The sequence below is a fragment of the Bos indicus x Bos taurus genome, chromosome 11 (assembly GCF_003369695.1).
Source record: "Bos indicus x Bos taurus breed Angus x Brahman F1 hybrid chromosome 11, Bos_hybrid_MaternalHap_v2.0, whole genome shotgun sequence".
NCBI classification, from domain to species: Eukaryota; Metazoa; Chordata; class Mammalia; order Artiodactyla; family Bovidae; genus Bos; species Bos indicus x Bos taurus.
This window is the reverse complement of record NC_040086.1, coordinates 4,179,944-4,200,148: the sequence shown is the minus strand read 5'-3', so window position 1 is coordinate 4,200,148 and position 20,205 is coordinate 4,179,944. Positions and strand designations below refer to the sequence as shown.

At 36.2% G+C, this 20,205-nt stretch overlaps 1 protein-coding gene across 6 annotated transcripts in view; it reads left to right on the top strand.

Moving 5' to 3' along the window:
- Positions 1 to 20,205, top strand: part of TSGA10 (testis specific 10) — a 93,129-nt gene that overhangs the window by 49,059 nt on the left and 23,865 nt on the right. For all 6 annotated transcript variants that reach the window (XM_027554674.1, XM_027554671.1, XM_027554672.1 and 3 more), the window contains 5 exons: positions 8,650 to 8,765; positions 11,007 to 11,161; positions 14,840 to 14,895; positions 15,992 to 16,160; positions 18,844 to 18,954. In XM_027554674.1, coding sequence (XP_027410475.1) covers positions 8,650 to 8,765; positions 11,007 to 11,161; positions 14,840 to 14,895; positions 15,992 to 16,160; positions 18,844 to 18,954 — 607 coding nt within the window. The remainder of the gene's footprint in view (positions 1 to 8,649; positions 8,766 to 11,006; positions 11,162 to 14,839; positions 14,896 to 15,991; positions 16,161 to 18,843; positions 18,955 to 20,205) is intronic.

Sequence of the window (20,205 nt, the reverse complement as noted above, 5' to 3'; positions counted from 1 at the left end):
CTGATGGGAATGGAAATTGATGTAGCCACTATGGAAAACAGTATGGAGGTTTCTCAAAAAATTAAAAATAGAACTACCATATGACCCAGCAATTCCACTCCTGGGTATCTATCTGAATAAAACAAAAATACTAATTTGAAAAGATACATGCAACCCAGTGTACATAGAATCATTATTTACAATGGCCAATATACGGAAACAACCTAAATGTTACTCATCAACAGACAAGTGAATAAAGAAGATGGGTGTATAAATATATGTGTATATACATATATATACACATACAATGTGTGTGTATATAGGAACTAAAAAGCCTCTTGATGAACGTGAAAGTGGAGAGTGAAAAAGTTGGCTTAAAGCTCAACATTCAGAAAATGAAGATCATGGCATCTGGTCCCATCACTTCATGGGAAATAGATGGGGAAACAGTGGAAACAGTGTCAGACTTTATTTTGGGGGGGCTCCAAAATCACTGCAGATGGTGACTGCAGCCATGAAATTAAAAGATGCTTACTCTTTGGAAGGAAAGTTATGACCAACCTAGATAGCATATTCAAAAGCAGAGACATTACTTTGCCAACAAAGGTCCATCTAGTCAAGGCTATGGTTTTCCAGTGGTCATGTATGGATGTGAGAGTTGGATTGTGAAGAAAGCTGACTGCCGACGAATTGATGTTTCTGAACTGTGGTGCTAAAGAAGACTCTTGAAAGTCCCTTGGACTGCAAGGAGATCAAACCAGTCAATCCTAAAGGAAATCAGTCCTGAATATTCATTGGAAGGACTGATGCTGAAGCTGAAACTCCAGTACTTTGGCCACCTCATGCAAAGAGTTAACTCATTGGAAGACTTTGATGCTGGAAGGGATTGGGGGCAGGAGGAGAAGGGGACGACAGAGGATTAGATGGCTGGATGGCATCACCAACTCGATGGACGTGAGTTTGAGTGAACTCCGGGAGTTGGTGATGGAAAAGGAGGCTTGGCGTGCTGTGATTCATGGGGTCGCAAAGAATCGGACACGACTGAACGACTGAACTGAACTGACACATACAATGGGATACTGCTGCTAAGTCACTTCAGTCGTGTCCGACTCTGTGCGACCCCATAGATGGCAGCCCACCAGGCTTCCCGTCCCTGAGATTCTCCAGGCAAGAACACTGGAGTGGGTTGCCATTTCCTTCTCCAATGCATGAAAGTGAAAAGTGAAAGTGAAGTCGCTCAGTCTTAGCAACCCCATGGACTGCAGCCTACCAGGCTCCTCTGCCCATGGGATTCTCCAGGCAAGAGTACTGGAGTGGGTTGCCATTGCCTTCTCCAATGGGATACTATTCAGCCATAAAAAAGAATGAAATTTTGCCATTTGCAACAACATGAATGGACATTGAGGGTATTACGCTAAGTGAAATAAGTCAGATATATGTGGCATATAACCTTTAAAAGTTGTGAATCACTATATTATACACATAAAATATATAATATTATATATCAATTGTACCTTCGTAATAGATAGGTTGTAGCTCAGATGGTAAAGCATCTGCCTGCTATGCAGGAGTCTCGGGTTTGATTCCTTGATCTGGAATATCCCCTGGAGAAGGAAATGGCAACCCACTCCAGTATTCTTGCCTGGTGAATCCCATGGACAGAGGAACTGGTGGGCTACAGTCCATGGGGTCACAAAGAGTCACACACATCCAAATTATATTTCAGTTCACTTCAGTTCTGTCGCTCAGTCATGTCCGACTCTTTGCAGCCCCATGAATCGCAACATGCCAGGCCTCCCTGTCCATCACCAACTCCCGGAGTTCACCCAAACTCATATCCATCAAGTTGGTGAAGCCATCGAGCCTCTGTCGTCCCCTTCTCCTCCTGCCCTCATTATATTTAGGACTTTTAAAAAACTCAACAATAAGAAATAACTCACTTCAGTTCAGTTCATTCACTCAGTTGTTTGTTCATGACCAACTCCAGGAGCTTGCTCAAACTCATGTCCATCGAGTCGGTAATGCCATCCAACCATCACATCCTCTCTCGTCCCCTTCTCCTGCCTTATCTTTCCCAGCATCAGGGTCTTTCCCAATGAGTCAGTTCTTCACAGGTGGCCAAAGTACTGGAGTTTCAGCTTCAGCATCAGTCATTCCAATGAATATTCTGGACTGATTTCCTTTAGGATTGACTGGTTTGATCTCCTTGCAGTCCAAGCGACTATCAAGAGTCTTCTTCAGCACCACAGTTCAAAAGCATCAGTTTTTCAGCACTCAGCTTTCTTTATAGTCCAGCTCTAACATCCGTACATGACTACTGGAAAACCCATAGCTTTGACTGGACAGACCTTCGTTGGCAAAGTAATGTCTCTGCTTTTCAAAATGCTGTCTAGGTTGGTCATAACTTTTTTCCCAAGGAGCAAGCGTCTTTTAATTTCATGGCTACAGTCATCATCTGTAGTGATTTTTGGAGCCTAAAAAAATAAAGTCATCCACTGTTTCCATATTTTCCCCATCTATTTGTCATGAAGTGATGGGACCGGATGCTATGATCTTAGGTTTTTGAATGTTGAGTTTTAAGCCAACTTTTTCACTCTCCTCTTTCACCTTCATCAAGAAGCTTTTTAGTTCTTCTTCGCTTTCTGCCATAAGGGTGGTGTCATCTGCATATCTGAGGTTATTGATATTTCTCCCAGCAATCTTGGTTCCAGCTTGTACTTCATCCAGCCTGGCATTTTGCATGATGTACTCTGCATATACGTTAAATAAGCAGGGTGACAATATACAGCCTTGACCTATTCCTCTCCCAAATTGGATCCAGTCTGTTCCGGTTCTAACCGTCTGTTCTTGACCTGCATACATATTTCTCAGGAGGCAGGTCAAGTAGTCTGGTATTCCCATCTCTTTCAGAATTTTCCACAGTTTCTTGTGATCCACACAGTCAAAAGCTTTGGTTTAGACAATAAACCAGAAGTAGATGTTTTTCTGGAACTCCCTTGCTTTTTCAGTGATCCAACAGATGTTGGCAATTTGATCTCTGGTTCCTCTGCCTCTTCTAAATCCAACTTTAACATCTGGAAGTTCACGGTTCATGTACTGTTGAAACCTGGCTTGGAGAATTTTGAGTATTATTTGGCTGGCGCGTGAGATAAGTGCAATTGTGCAGTAGTCTAAATATTCTTTGGGATTGGAATGGAAACTGACCTTTTCCAGTCCTGTGGCCCCTGCTGAGTTTTCCAAATTTGCTGGTATATGAGTGCAGCACTTTCACAGCATCATCTTTTAGGATTTGAAATAGCTCAACTGAATTCCATCACCTCCACTAGCTTTGTTCTCAGTGATGCTTCCTAAGGCCCACTTGACTTTACATTCCAGGATGTCTGGCTCTAGCTGAGTGAACACACCATCGTGATTATCTGGGTCATTAACATCTTTTTGTATAGTTCTTCTGTGTGTTCTTGCCACCTCTTTTTAATATCTTATGCTTCTGTTAGGTCCATACTGTTTCTTTCCTTTATTGAGCCCATCTTTGCATGAAATGTTCCCTTGGAATCTGTAAGTTTCTTGAAGAGATCTCTAGTCTTTCCCATTCTATTGTTTTCCCCTATTTCTTTGCATTGATCACTGAGGAAGTCTTTCTTATCTCTCCTTGCTATTCTTTGGCACTCTGCAATCAAATAGGTGTATTTTTCGTTTTCTCCTTTGCCTTTAGCTTCTCTTCTTTTCTCAGCTATTTGTAAGGCCTCCTCAGACAACCATTTTTGCCTTTTTGCATTTCTTTTTTTCTGGGAATGGTCTTGATCACTGCTTCCTATACAGTGTCACAAACCTTAGTCCATAGTTCTTCAGGCACTCTATCAGATCTAATATCTTGAATCTATTTGTTACTTCCACTGTATAATCATAAGAGATTTGATTTAGGTCATACCTGAATGATCTAGTGGTTTTTTCCCCCGACTTTCTTCAATTTGAGTCTGAATTTTGCAACAAGGATTTTTTGAATTTTGCAACAACTCACTTAGAATGGGCCAAAGACCTTAACAAAAATCTCATCAAAGAAGTTATAGAGATATCAAATAAGTATATAAAAAGATGCAATACATCATATATCATCTGGAAATGCTAATTAAAACAAGATATTAAAACATAGCTATTAGAATGGCCAAAATCGGAAGCACAACAGATACTGGTAAGAATGTAGATCAACAGGAGCTGATGGGAATGAAAAGTGGTACAGTCACTTTGTAAAGCTATTTGGCAGTTTCATGCAAAACTAAACATATACTTATCGTATGATCCACCAATCATGCTTATTGATATTTACCCAAAGGAGTTGAAAACATTATGTACACACAAAAACCTACACATAGGGTTTGTAGCAGCTTTAATCATAATTGCCCAAATTTCGAAGCAACCAAAATCTATAATAGGACTCTGAGTTAGAGATGGCAACTGTATGTCAGATCCCATACTAATGTCATACTGAGAACCTTCACTATCTGATTTCTGGCCAGACAAATGACCTGTCAAGACGTTTTCCAAAATTACTCTAAAAATCTATCATTTGGTTCTGATTATGTCATTTTGTGAAGGAAGCATTCTATTCTGTGCCCTGAGTTTTATAATAGGTACAGATTTCTTCTCATTTTGAATTTTAAGTCTTAGAGTCATTCTGAGGTAGCAAAGCATAAATTTCAGTCTCTGCTATCAAAGTTGCTTGTAATATTATTTGGTAAAGTGCTGAATGAAAACTATAAAGCGCCATCACCATGCATTGTAGCTTGGTTTATGAGTGCTGTCGTCTGTAGAATTTTCTGTTTCACTAGTGTGAGTTTCTCTGGAGAATCTACTTAATTATAAACAATTATCTATAAAAGCATTATTTTGAGTGTCTCTGAGTGAGTGTTTCCTTAGAACCGGGCAAAGTGTGTACAGCTGAGCACTGATGGAGAGTGCAGTCTGAGAACCAAGTGGGAGTTTGTTTTGAGAATAAGAGAGATCAGGAGAATCGCACGATATGCCAGAACCCTGATTTTTAACCTGCTGAGGGTGCACAGAGGAGTTGGTTTTCAGCTCCAAAGTAACCATTCAAAAAAGGTACATCAGGTAGTTTATAACCTAAGCCCCTTTGGGCTTTGGTATAAAAACCTCCTAAACATATCTTGAATGAGTTTTCTGACATTGGAGGGCCTGTTAGAAGAGTCTGCTAAAGAAATTACCTGCTTTATTTCTGAAGCTTCTGTTTCTTGAGTGTCTGTTTTTGGTGTGGGTTTATGGGTCAGTGATTTAAAATTCTGATTTGAAAACTTCTGATCGTGCATGTAGTTTTCCATTTTCCTCTTTCCTATTAGATGTATTCTTGAATTATGCAGGGATCTTATGGCTATTTTGGAAAATATGCAGCTTCAATATAGTTTAACAGGATAAGGATGGCCACAGTGTACACCGGAAGGTTTTGTCACATCCTCTCCCTGTCTTTCCAGGACTCATTCATTATCATATGAATTGATATACTTATTATATTTATGGCTCTTACATTAGCATGTGTTTTCAAGAATATTTTTATTAAAGTATGGTTGATTTACAATGCTTTGTTAGTTTCAGGTATACGGCATAGTGACTCAGTTACATAAATATATATTCCTTTTCAGATTCCTTTCTCTTATAGTTTATTGCAGAATATTGAGTATAGTTCCCTGTGCTATACATTAGGTCCTTATTGGTTACCAGTTTTATATATAGTGGTGTGTATATTTAATCCTAGCCTCCTAATGTACCTTATCCCACCCATCTTTCCCCTTTGGTAATCCTAAGTTTGTTTTCTATGTCTGTGAGTCTCTTTCTGTTTTGTTAAATAAGTCCATTTGTGTCTTTTTTAGATTCCACATATAAGCGATATCAGATGATATTTTTCTTTCTCTGGCTTTCTTTACTTAGTATGATAATCTCTAGGTCCATCGTATTGCTGCAAATGGCATTATTTTATTCTTTTTTATGGCTGAGTAATATTCCATTGTATATATATACACCACATCTTTATCTATTGCTAGACATTTAGGTTGCTTCCATGTCCTATTGTAAATAGTGTTGTAAATAGTGTAATAGTGTAATTTACAAGCTATTGTAAATAGTGTTGCAGTGAACATTGGGATGCAAGTGTCTTTTCAAAGTATGATTTTCTCATGATATATGCCTAGGAGTGGGATTGCTGGATCATAGAGTAGCTCAGTAGCCCTATTTTTAGCTTTTTTAGGAACCTCCATACTGTCTTCCATAGAGGATGTGTACCAATTTATATCCCACCAACAATGGAGAAGGCAATGGCACCCCACTCCAGTACTCTTGCCTGGAAAATCCCAAGGACAGAGGAGCCTGGTGGGCTGAAGTCCATGGGGTCGCTGGGAGTCGGACACCACTGAGCGACTTCACTTTCACTTTTCACTAACATGCATTGGAGAAGGAAATGGCAACCCACTCCAGTGTTCTTGCCTGGAGAATCCCAGGAATGGAGGAGCCTGGTAGGCTGCGGTCTATGGGGTAGCACAGAGTCGGACAGGACTGAGCGACTGAACTGAACTGAACTGAAAGCTGGTTTTCATGTTTTTTATTGATATTTCTTTAGTGTAAGAGTTCATGTGTTATATTAGCCATTGTTTCTTTGAATATTGTGTTTGTTATTTCCTGGCATCCCTATTAGGTGAATATTGGACCTTCTCATTCTGTTGTTTATGTCTCCTAAACTTTCCTTTGTATTTGTTCTGTCTTTTATCTGTGCTCTATTATAGATAATTTCCCCTGATCTGGCTTTTTTTTCTAGCTTACTAATTGTCTCTTTAGCTGTATCTATTTTGTTCTTAACCTTGTCATTTGATGTCCTTTTAAAATTTTTATTTCAATGCCTTTAGTTTAATTTCCGGAAGTTCTCTTTGGTTCTTTTTAAAATCTGCTGGTTCTTTTTATTATGAATTTTTATTATACTTTTTATGTATTAATATTTAAAATTATTTTTAAAATTTCTGTTTAATAAGGCTATAATCTGAAGTTCTTTGAAATCTAATTTAGTTTGTGTGTCTTTTGACTCCCACTAAGTTTGGCTTGTTTCTTAGTATGTTTTTAATATTGAATTGTGAGCTCATTTTTTAAAAATTTATTTTTAATTGAAAGATAATTACAATATTGTGTTGGTTTGTGAGCTTATTTTCTTTTTTTTATTTTTTATTTATTTATTTTTTTAAAATTTTATTTTATTTTTAAACTTTACATAATTGTATTAGTTTTGCCAAATATCAAAATGAATCCGCCACAGGTATATATGTGTTCCCCATCCTGAACCCTCCTCCCTCCTCCCTCCCCATACCATCCCTCTGGGTCGTCCCAGTGCACTAGCCCCAAGCATCCAGTATCGTGCATCGAACCTGGACTGGCAACTCGTTTCTTACATGATATTTTACATGTTTCAATGCCATTCTCCCAAATCTTACCACCCTCTCCCTCCACCACAGAGTCCATAAGACTGTTCTATACATCAGTGTCTCTTTTCAGCTGACCCTTTTCTGGGGTTTAGTTTGTGCCTGAGTTGAAGTCATGTCCCTCCAGAAAACTTCTGTGTGTATTTCCACCAAGTTTTCTAGATTACATTACCATCCTAGAACCAGATTTTATTTTGATTTCTTATTTTGAGATTGAGATTTCCCAACGAAGATGTTTAATTACTTTTGTTACCCTGCTTTAGCAGTGTTTGTCAAGCTGATTTCCTCTAGTCTGGCCTCTCCACTAATACTGTCACTCTTATGTGGGGGATCTTTTTTCTAAAACTTGTGTTGCAGACATTTCTGTGGCCTCATCTTCTGTTTCTGAGTTAAAAGACAAGACTCTAGGTTACTGAGACAGGTAAACCCCAACCATATCTAATACAACATCAGTTTATAGACTTATTACTCTGATTTGGCACCAAGGGACTTCTCTTACAGATTGTTCTGAGTTTTGCTATACATTTTAAAGGATGCTTCTTACATCTTGTTTAGTATGTGTGTTTTGTGGTGAGAGGACTTTCATAGCTTCCATATTTCCAGAAATTATAGTCTGTCTACTTATTTGTTTATTAACTATGAATTGCATGAGAACAGGGTCCCTGCCCATCTAGTTCACCATAGTACCTGCTACATACTTAGTCAGTGTTTGTGGACTCAGTGAAATACTGTTCATTATAGATTTATTTATACTAATGAAAACCTGAAATGAACCCAAATGTCTAATATTAGGGGAGTACTCAAGTAAATGGTTATATTTACTTGAAAACAAATGGCTATTGCTCATATAAAGTTTTTCAGCAGAAAATGATAATTTGAAGGGCTAAATTATAAGACTGAAAAATGTTAAAGATTGAGTGTAGGTGAAAAACATCTGAACTCAAGTTTGAATTTAGATTTGAAAACTTTATGCAAAGCAAAAAAATACTAATGAATACTAAAGTTGTTTATGTTACAGTGGTAGATTGAGGATCCCCTTTTACCCTTTATATTCAAACCTCCTATAGTGTGTTTTTATAATGAAAATACTAAGAAGAAAAAATGTGCATTAGTTTCCTTAAAAGTTCTTAGATTTAAATACACTAAAAAGTTGATAAAACGTAAAATTTCAGAATTAGTTTTATTATTAAAATGTTTACAGACTTTTATATGAAAACACAGAGAAAGATCTTTCTGATACTCAGCGACACCTTGCTAAGAAAAAGTATGAGCTACAGCTTACTCAGGAGAAAATTATGTGCTTGGATGAAAAAATTGGTGAGTTTTTTCCTGATGTTCCTTTTTGTTTTTTAAGTCTGGAAAAAAAAGTTTTCTTCTCTTCAGTTATAACATAGAGAAACTTAGAAATAGACCCTTAAGTTAAAAGTTTTTAGTCAAAAAATCATGAGAAAATGTATTTTTCTTTGATAGTAAAATGTTTTACTTACACTTAGATCCGTAAATACTTAGTCATGGCTTCATATTTTTCATGAAGGAATAGCTAAACAAAGCAATAGTACTTTGTAAATTTATGATGATCAATTTTAAATTTGTAAGCTTTTATATTATGTCATGCCCATAGCTGTTATAATGAAATGTATTACATATATACTATTTTTGGTAGAAGGTATACATAGATTTGGATATATCTGTAGTTCATTTGAGTTTATAGAAAAAATTATTTTTATGAAGTCTCTTATTATTATTTCTTACCAGTGTTCTTTATGAAAATATGGTCATAACTTAATCTTCTTATAACTTTAAATTAAAATTTTGGTCAGGACAATAAAAGTGCTCATTTTAAAACTGAATAAGATTTTTAAGGTTTGCTATTATGCAGATCAAAAATATCTGACATAAGCAATTAGGTCGGTGGGGTGCTTTTTACTGAGGTAGAAAGTATTAAAAGAAAATATAAAAGAATATTGAAGAACTCATTTTTGGATTTTAAGTTCAAGTAAAAATGTAGGCTAAGTAGGTAAATAGATAAGTTAGTATCTCAGAAGAGAAATCATAGCTAAAGATATACATTTAGGACACATCAGCATGTAAATGATACTTTAAAACCGTGAAATCACCTAGGGAAAATGTAGAGAATGAGAAGAGGATCCAGGACTGAGTAAGAAGAAGCCAAAGAAGTAGGAAGAAAACCCAGAAGTGAGTGTCATTTGGGGAGGCAAGAGAGCAATGTGTTTTAGAAAGGAGGATATGATCAATTGTCAGATACTTTCGAGAAGCAAAATAAGATGAGAATGAAAAAATATTGATTGGATTGACGCATTGGAGGTTTTGGAAACATGGGTCCCCCAAAACTTTGTGTGTTAGATGTGAAAGATGGAGTAGTCTGAAGATTGATTGGGAAATGAGATGGTGGAGACAGGAGAGAACAGAAGTCAAACAGAAGTTTGGCTCTTAAGAGTAGCAGAAAAATGGGGTGGTAGCATAAATGGGATGTGGGGTTAACTTTTTTTTTAAGCTAGGAGGTTCTAGAACTGGCTTAGAGTTTGTTTTCTGCCAATGAGAATAAACTCAGGTATCAGAACACCCCGAACAAGCGGTTTTCTGGGAAAAGAAACAGGGTTCATCCCGTTTGCATACATCACCCTCTGTGGTGTGAAATTCCACTCTTAGTGCTGCACTGGGTGGCCCTGGCAGTCACTTACCTAAAGGTCTAGTCACACTGACTTTCTTAGGGTAGAGATGGTCTAGACCAGTGCTCCTCAAACTTCAGGAGAGCTAAGCTCACTGGAGCCAGGCTCCTCAGAGCAGGATATGCCAGGGCTTTCGTATCTTTCCCAGGGTGTTTGTTGAAACATAAATTGCTCTGCCCACTCAGAATTTCTAATTCAGTAGGTCTAGCATGGGACCTAAGGATTTGTATTTCTCATAAGTTCCCAGGTGATGCTGATGGTTCTGGTTGACAAACCACCATTTGAAAACCACTTTTCTATACCAATTATAGAGGACTTCAACACTGACGCTGGCATTCCAGCATACTTACAAAGCAAATCAGACTTCTGGGATGATTTTTTTCTAGGAATGTTTATAACAGTGCTGTAGAAAAAATCAGAATAGTAGAAGATATTTGACTCCAATGATGACTTAACTGAATATATTTTTAAGATCTGGTAGTTACCAATTTATATGCAACACTGATTCGAAGCTAAAGGAAGGTAAAATTAGGAGAGAAAAAGAATCAACATTCCATGTACTTCCTCCACGCACCTTCCCCTCTCCTACCACACATTCTACTTTGAGAACTTGTTATATAGAACTTTCCTTTGTTGTTCTAATTCAAATGTGTTAATTGTGCTTTTTCATTTACAAGTCATTTAGAATGATTAATCTTCATTTTTAATCACTAACAACAAAAGCCATTTTAAAAGTTGGGATAGAGTATTTTATCTTTAGTCATTGAATATAATATAGGAGAATTTACTTTGAAAAGTACTTCACTCTGCTTGAACTGGAAAAAAATTTATCTTGTTTAAAACAATGCCTTTATGATTACACATTTAGATAATTTTACAAGACAAAGTATTGCCCAGAGAGAAGAAATCAGCATTCTTGGTGCAACCCTCAATGATTTGGCTAAAGAAAAGGAATGCCTGCAAGCATGTTTGGATAAAAAATCTGAGAATATTGCGTCCCTTGGAGAGAGTTTGGCAATGAAAGTATGTTCTGAAAACTGTGATTTAAAAGAAATGTTTGAACTTGAATCTGAATAAAATAATAGGATTTTCCCAATTTTTTTTTCCTTAGAGAGGTGAAACTTTAAAATCTGATTTTGAAATATTTCAAGATAGTCTTAGGAAATATGTGTTCAAATTCACTAGCTAATATTTTTAAATAAATTTTTCTCTCATCAATTTCTGATCAACTTTTACTAACAATAGCTAATTCAAACATCTCAAAATGTAAAGCATAATTTTTAAAAAGCAGTGAGACTGATTTATTTTTAAAAGCACACCAGAACTTAAATTTTCAAGTGGCCACCTTGGGAGGCAATATATTTCATTAAATATAATGAAGTTTATATTCAAAATTAGGAGCGTGTTTTTCCATCATCTTCAGCCTTTGAGAGTGGATCATATGGAACTGGTGAAAAAGTTGGGTGATAAATTTCATCCAACAGTTTTGTTGTTCAAACAATGACAAATGAAGGTGTTTTGAAATAGTGACCCCCTTTCTAGCTCATAAACTGATTCTGAAGGCAATTCCTAAGCTGTTTTCTACAAATGTCTTAAGCAAAGGCAGTATCACTGGCTTAGGGTCTTTCCCCTCTCTAAGGGCAATAACTAACTTTGAGGGTCTTTCCCTCTAAGGGAACTAATCCATTCACTCGTCCACCCATCCATCCATTCAACAAACATTCATGGACATGTACCAGGTATTATGTTAGAAACTGGGGCTGAGTGGGCATACCTTCCAAAGGCCTACGGTATAATTCAAAGCAAGATAAAGAAAGATGCTGTTATGATGGAATTTGCCAAGCACCATAATGGCACACGCACGATGTATGAGTGAAGTTCGGCAGAAACCTCTCGTTCAGGCCAGGGCTTGGATTAGGGGAGGAAGAAGATCTAGGAAGCCTTCCACACAGTGATGGTGCTTATACTGCCCTCAAAGATGACTAGAAATTAGCCAGGAAAAGACTTAGAGAAAGGAGTGATCCAGACAGGTGGAGCACTGTTTAGAGAAAAGGTGATCCAAGCAAGTAGAGCAACTTATACGGAAGCCCAGTGGCTTTCATCAGAGAATTTGGTGAGATTTCTTGATACTTTAGTATGTCCAGAGAATAGAGTGCAAGGAGGGAAGTACGGGGGCATGAAGGGGGGTAAAAGATAAGATGGGATAGATAAGCAACAAATCAAAAATACCTGAGATGTTGAGTTTTGATACCATCATCATGGATGTAGAGAATCATTGAAATCATATAAATGAAATGTTACAATTAGATCTTTAAAGCATTATCCTGTCACTTGTTAATCCATGTAAAAAGTGGGCTGTAGGGAAATGAGAGTAGTGATAGTAGTTAGGAGTAAAGTGATAAGAGCTGTACTAGGAAGTGACAGTGTCTGTGAGAGACAGATAGCTCTGTTTAGGAAGCAAGACTGCCAGGATGTGCTTTCTGCTTAGGAGGCAAATGATCAGTTCCTTAAACACAGGACGCAGAGCAAGCTTAGTGAGGAAGTTTATCAGCACGCCTTTGTGACATGAGTTGAATCTTGGATTTTAAGGTGTGCACAGAAAATTGAAGTTAACAGATTTGGGTATCATGAGCATAATTGAAGTTGTCAAAGTACACGAGGTAGTAAATTTTGGCTTAACTGGAAAAGTCTGATTGACTAATTTCATGTCTTCTACTCTGCTAACTGTACCAATATTATCTTCTCCTTCACAAAGAATATTGAGTTGCAAGTCCATTTCAAAATTGAGTATTATATAGGATTATGAATACAAACACATCCATCCTATGAAGGGAAAACAGTGTTACACATTCAAAAGAGGAAATGTTCTATACAATGATATTTCAGAGCTGAATTTTTAATACCTTTCAGTGAAAAATAGTAGTTTTATTAGTTTAATCTGGAGATTACATTGGAAAGGTAATTACTATGGAAAAGTCTATATTATAATGAATAAAGTGAATTTTGTCTGGTAGTCATAGTTTTTTAAAAGTTGTTCTACTACTTGGTACCAATTAAAGTTAGAAAATTCAATAGCAAGTTTGCAGATTTTTGAATCATAAAAGTCAGAATTATTTGTATAAAATTTTAGTTTGTTTCTTTTTTCTGAGTAGATTATGACCACCCTGTCCAGGTTGAATTTTTAACAATTAACTTGATCTGTGTCTCTGATTGGACAAATATATTGAGATTGTACAAGGATTATCAAGTTGATAATGATATAAATTTTAAGAAATGATGCTATTAGGGTCACATTAAGAGAAAAATAGTCTAGGAGGATATGTTATTGGATTCTATACAATAATTTTGTTTGCCCTGAATACTTTTGCAGTATTTTTAGAGAATCAAGGAATTTCTGTTGATAAAAGAGAGATCTTTTTAGGCTTATAAGCCATGTTTAAATATTAACCAAGCAATAGTTGTCAGAAATACTAGAAATTCAGTTATCTTTTCAGAATTTATTTAGAAGTGTGTTAAGTTGCATTTCGAAAGCATTTGTAAATATTCTGTAGTAAGCAGTATTTTCTCTTTGAGTTTTTCCTCCATTGACTGTGATTCTTTAAGGGGTTTAACAGTTTTGCTAATGGATATTTTAACCATACTTCAGTATCCATTATGGCCAGATATGGAATCTGTGCCATTCTGTCAGAAAACAGAATGGGAAACTAGAGTTAAAAATACCCTAGAGAGGAACACATGAGTAAAGGAGAATCACACACACACACACACACACACACACAGAGTTGTCTCTGATGATAGGAGCAGCACTGTTTGGGAAATACAGGTTTAATTTTCGTCTTGTTACTTGGTTACTAGGATTTGAAAATTTAAAAGGCAAAGTGAAATCTGGTTATTTAGTGGAAGAATAATTTTTCTACTTTTTAAGGACTTATGTTAGTGCTAAGTATCTATGTGTAGTATCCATTACTATTTCAGGATCAGCTAGTTTTTAAAGGAGGACATCTGGAAATGGTATTGATGGGATTAAGATATTCCCCCTCATCTCAGTCTTGATTGATTCCACTAATTCTACTCCCTCTCCACACCCTTAAAAAAGAAAAATAGAAATAATTTATTTCTTATACTTTTGTTGTAGGCCTGCTTACTAGCTTACACCTAAAATTAATAGTATACTTCTATAAGTAATCCCACTGTAACAGCTTTTTCAAGGTGATGTTGATGACTGATATATATGGTGTACTTTGTCAAGGTCATTATTCTTAATAACTAAATTTAGTTTTACATGATTGACTTTCCTGGGTTTTATAACATGAAGAAGTAAGGACGGAAATCAGTCCTATTTCCAGTAGAGAACCCAGTGCCAAATAATTGGGTTTCCTCCTAAAACAGGGTGCTTAAGGGGTTCTTATGTTGCTGGGTCACTGCACAAAATATCTTTTAATGGCATTTGATGTGATGATCTCATATCAATATACCTAAGTATAGTCTTTGTTTTGAGGAGCAAAATCAATTGTTTTTATCCAGTACAGATACTCACATTAATATATTAAGCATTAGTTTTAAAGCGTAGCAAAGAATAAAACACAAGTGTTTAAAAACAACTGTAAATCAAAAAGGTGGGAAATTCTTCTAATATATTCACTTTTAACAGAAATAACAGTTAAGATAATTTTGTATTTAATACTTATATTATTTTTCAAGGAAAAGACCATTTCAGGCATGAAGAATATCATTGCTGAGATGGAACAGGCATCAAGGTAAATCACTTACTCAAGAAAGATTTGATCACTTTTTGGGGGGCAAAGTACTATGTTAGGTACAAAGATAGAAACAAGGGGCTTAGTGCTATGTATAAGATGCTAGCTCTCTAATATTGAAAGGAGGCCTGAGTCTGTTTGAGAAAGTAAAGGGAAGATATGGTGTTTGCCAAAGATAGGAAAGAGAAGAGCATTCAAGATAGAAACAATAGCAAAGAGCCACAGAAAACCACAAGTGGGGTTCAAAAGTCTCTGGAATGACAAGTAGGTGAATATGTTGGAACCCAAAGCATAAGGGGAGAAATGAAGGAGAGGCTAGGCAGGCAGGCAGAGGCCTATGATACAGACAGATGAGCCTGTGGGCAGTGAGAAATCACTAAAGGCTGGTGAGATTTTTTTTTGTCAGAGAGATTACACAGGCAGAATAGGTGATGAGGAACTGGGCTTGGGAGGTTGAGGGACAAGGGTGTGGTGTTTGTGAGGGAAAGAATCTAGGAAAATGCCAAATGCTAGTGATGAATACTAAACATAATGAACCTACATGGAAAAAGATTTTTCTTTCAAGTTTCCAAGACCTTCTTGGAGGTATGTCTAGTAAGCAGTCAAATATAAGAGTTGAGAGTGTAAGGAAGAGGCTGAGGCAGGGGTGATCATTTCAGAGTTGTCTGAGTGTAGATAGGGTTGGGAGTCTCAGACATGAATAGGAACTGTCAGAGAGAAAGAAGGGCTGGCATGAGAAGAATCAGGAGGCTAAGGGTTAAGCCCTGAGAACACTCATTTTCACAAGGGCAGAGGAAGAGGAGCATCTAGCATCTAGAGGTAGGGCGATGACTTTCTTATACTTGAGCATCAGAAGTTGTGAATCTGTAACAAATCGTTGACTACTGTGTATATTTATTTGGCATCTTTTTCATAGTGTAGTGTTGGCAACACACAGAAGCTTCAGTGCACTATTTTTACAGTATTTATTCCTGGAAATTTAAATATGTTTAAAACTCTTTAAATGTTTTCATGCTGTCTCTTCTGTCTCATGAAAATTTGTTATTCTGTTTGGGTAAAATGTCTCTTCTCATGTACTGCCTGATTTGTGGAATAGACAGTCTACTGAGGCCCTCATTATGTGCGAACAAGACATTTCCAGAATGCGCCGGCAGTTGGATGAGACAAATGATGAGCTGGCTCAAATAGCCAGGGAGAGGGACATCTTGGCTCATGAGAATGACAATCTCCAAGAACAGTTTGCTAAAGCTAAACAAGAAAACCAGGTATACTTGTTCCTAGAATCTTCTTCTCTGAGAAGGATATGTTTCTTCTGAGCCACAGCCCTCGTTTTCATTTCATAGAAAAACTCGGGCTTTGGAACCAGCCATTTAAAAAATCTTTATTACACAGAATATGCCATGTGGTTTCTAAATGAAATTTTCAAACATGCGGTTAAATATTAGAGAAAAGAGAACAGGGTTGTAACATTTGTATTAATTCTTAGGAAGTACTTCCTTAGTGAATGATAAATATTGGAAAAACTAGCTCTTAGGAAGTACTTCCTTAGTGAATGATAAATATTGGAAAAACTAGCAAATGAAGATAACCTTCAGAAATGGTTAAGAAAAGAGTAGGTTTATGTGATGGACTATTACTCTTAATATGAGTATATTGACCATGCCATGTTATTTGGTTCTCTTTAGAACTGTGATTCTTTTTAGGAAAATTTCTCTTATAATTAGTTCCTCTCTAAGCCAGTACAGTTCAGTTTTATCAACAGCTCTCCTTACCAGTATCGCTTTTAATTTTATCATTAGAAAATTTTCCTTGAAAACTTTCTTCCCCCATTGAAATTCTTCAATACAAATGATTTCCTTCACTTTGCTGTCACTCTCAATGTGTTTAGTTTGCATCATAAAAGTCTGTATTTTTAAACTGTTAAATAATTTAATTTACATAATCAGATATAAAGATGCCAAGCTTTGTTAATTATTAAAAAGTTGTTTGAGGTGTTAAAGTAGTTTGTTCAAAAGTTAATGAACACTGGGATCCTGGAACAGAAAAAGGACATTCCATAAAAATGGAAGGAATAGGAATAAAATATGGACTTCAGTTAATAGTTATGAACATTGGTTCATGAACTGTGACATGTAGTATACTAATATAAGATGTTAATAATAGGGAAAACTGAGTATAGCCTATATGGGCGCTCTCTATACTATTTTAATAACTTTTCTGTAAGTCTAAAACTTTTAAAATAAAGTTTAATTTTTAAAAGTTAATAGCAATAAAAACAAGAGATGTGAATTTATAGATTCTACTTTTGTGTGCTCTATTTACAGCTAAAGCAAACAGGCTAAAGCTAACTGTAACTAATATTTATGAAAATTAGATGAAAAGCTTTCATCTTTACCATGAAGTTATATGCTGTTAACATTTTTTTACTGATTTTCAATATAGTTTAAAATTTTTATACTGTCTTTTACATGAACTTTTTAATGTAGCTGAGATAAAACCACATACCACTTTATATCATGCTTTGTTCTACATGAGAAGACAACAGAGTGAAGTATTTAAGACTCACATGAGTGCAAGTCCCCTCTCCTGGCTGTGTGATCATATCAACTGTAAAAATGGAGAGTAGATGAGAATATGCCTAGCAAGAACTTAGAGCATCTAGCATTCAGTTCAGTTCAGTTCAGTTGCTCAGTCATGTCCGACTCTTTGCAACCCCATGAATCGCAGCACGCCAGGCCTCCCTGTCCATCACCAACTCCTGGAGATCACTCAGACTTACGTCCATTGAGTTGGTGATGCCATCCAGCCATCTCATCCTCTGTCATCCCCTTCTCCTCCTGCCCCCAATCCCTCCCAGCATCAGAGTCTTTTCCAATGAGTCAACTCTTCGTATGAGGTGGCCAAAGTACTGGAGTTTCAGCTTTAGCATCATTCCTTCCAAAGAGCATCTAACATTATCACTTGATAAATATTTTTTAACTGTTATTAGCTTACTATAACACCATAGTTGTTTGTTATACCTTAATAAACATGTTTTATAATCAGAAGAAAATTATTACCATAACAATATACAAATGTTCAAGAGTGAATTTTTCCTATGTTTGGGTCATAGGGCGCAAATGTAGAAGATGGACCACTCTGTGGACTGCAGGTTATTAAAAAAAACCCATATCATAGAAGATTTGGAAAACAGAAACCTTAAAATAATTTCTTGCTCAATACCATGATTTTAAACAAATTGAGATGTTTTTAGTGTTAAATCCTGATTTTTTCAAATATGCATTAACATTTTTCTCTGTTATTAAAAAATTTTCCAAACATTTTTCATGGATGCATAATATTCTATGTGGTTTTACCACTAGGTGGATACTGTTATTTATTGCATCATTCACCTAATGAATGAATATTGTCACATAGCAAATAATTCCTCGGTAGACATTCTTTTTCATTAGATTTTATAGATTTGCTTTCAAATGGAATCAAATGCTTATGGTGTCATTTCAAAATTAAGAAACCTTCTGAGTGGACGTGAGTATAGTGAATACCCATGTATCCATCTCTTACCTTTAACAAAAAGCAACATATTTGTCTTTCTTGTTTTTATGAGCTTTTAAAAATGTCTCTTAATACATCACCAGGTAGAAGATCACAGATTTGCTTTCCTCAAATTTACATTTATTTCAACAGTACATAAAAATGTACATTCCTTGCCATATCTTTGATTGCTAGTAAATTTTAACTTTAAGTATTATCCGTTTGTGGCTCCTTTTTTGTGAATTGTGTTTGGATTCTTTGTCCACTTGCTGTTTGGACTCCTGTGTTTTCTCATTATCTTTATATGAGATTTATGTATTAAGTATATTAATTTTAGTTATCTTGTAAATATTTATGGTGGTTTTGATGCAGAACAATTTGTAGTTTTTTTGTAAATCTGTCTTTTTCTCATAGGCACTGTCTAAGAAATTGAATGATACTCATAATGAACTTAGTGACATTAAGCAGAAAGTTCAAGACACTAATCTGGAGGTTAATAAACTGAAGAATATATTAAAGTCTGAAGTACGTATATATTTATTTTCCCTTTGGCCCAAGATAGCTGAATTTTCATGAGAGCTATTGATTGATTGCACTCATAGGAATGGCTGTATCAAGTGCATTTCTTTAGTGCACAGAATATTCTAATGTTGACAGTTTTGTGTTAACTGTATGTTTAGAAGGTCACCAATATCCAGAAAGGTAACTCAAGAATGCACCCCTTTTGTTTTGCCACTTAGCCATTTTAGATAAGTAGAACCCTCCTAACTGGATGGAGGACAAGGGGCCAGAGTCAACATGGGCTCACTTATATTTGGAAATGGTAATTGACAATTACAAACCTTTGACAAAGAGGCTTCACCTGATTGTGTAGCCAATCAGAATTGATCACTCTGTTGTGGGACCGTCTATTTCTTAGGGCCAGAGGGCAATGACTCTCTTCTCCATTTCTCTGTTAGTAACCAGTTGACATAAAGCTGAGGGCAGTTTTAAAAGATTGATATACAGTAAGTGCTACAGAAAGTTAAAGAGGGTAAAAATTGATGTGAGTAAAATCCAATTTATGTATACTGTACCATGTACCTCCCAAGTACATACTCTGTACACAGCTGTTATTTTTAGTACAGTAATAGGAAACACACATCTGATTCCTATTGGCACATTGGGAATATCTGAATCTTAAAAGCCAATACAGTAGATTAGTATGTTAACTTGTTAATCAACAGACTTGGCACAGATCCTTCTTATTGGTCAAGGTACCATGAGACCACAAGGTGGCGATATTAACCGAATTTCAACCAATCTCATGATTAATCTTATTTGTGAGAACTTAAATCTTGATTTGAAAGTCTTATACAATTAGAGGTGTTGTTTATTGTAATTTTGGCAATAAATTGAGCCTGGTGTTTCTGAAGTGTTTACTAACAAGCAGGAGAGAAAAAGATCTCAGTTCAGTTCAGTTCAGTTGCTCTGTCGTGTCCGACTCTTTGCGACCCCATGAATCGCAGCACGCCAGGCCTCCCTGTCCATCACCAACTCCCGGAGTTCACTGAGACTCACGTCCATTGAGTCGGTGATGCCATCCAGCCATCTCATCCTCTGTCATCCCCTTCTTCTTCTGTCCCCAATCCCTCCCAGAATCAGAGTCTTTTCTAATGAGTCAACTCTTTGCATGAGGTGGCCAAAGTACTGGATATCTAGAGTCTTTTTAATTAATTACCAGAATTATAAATAAGTTTTTAGAATGAGTTAGTCAAACCATACTATTAAAATAAT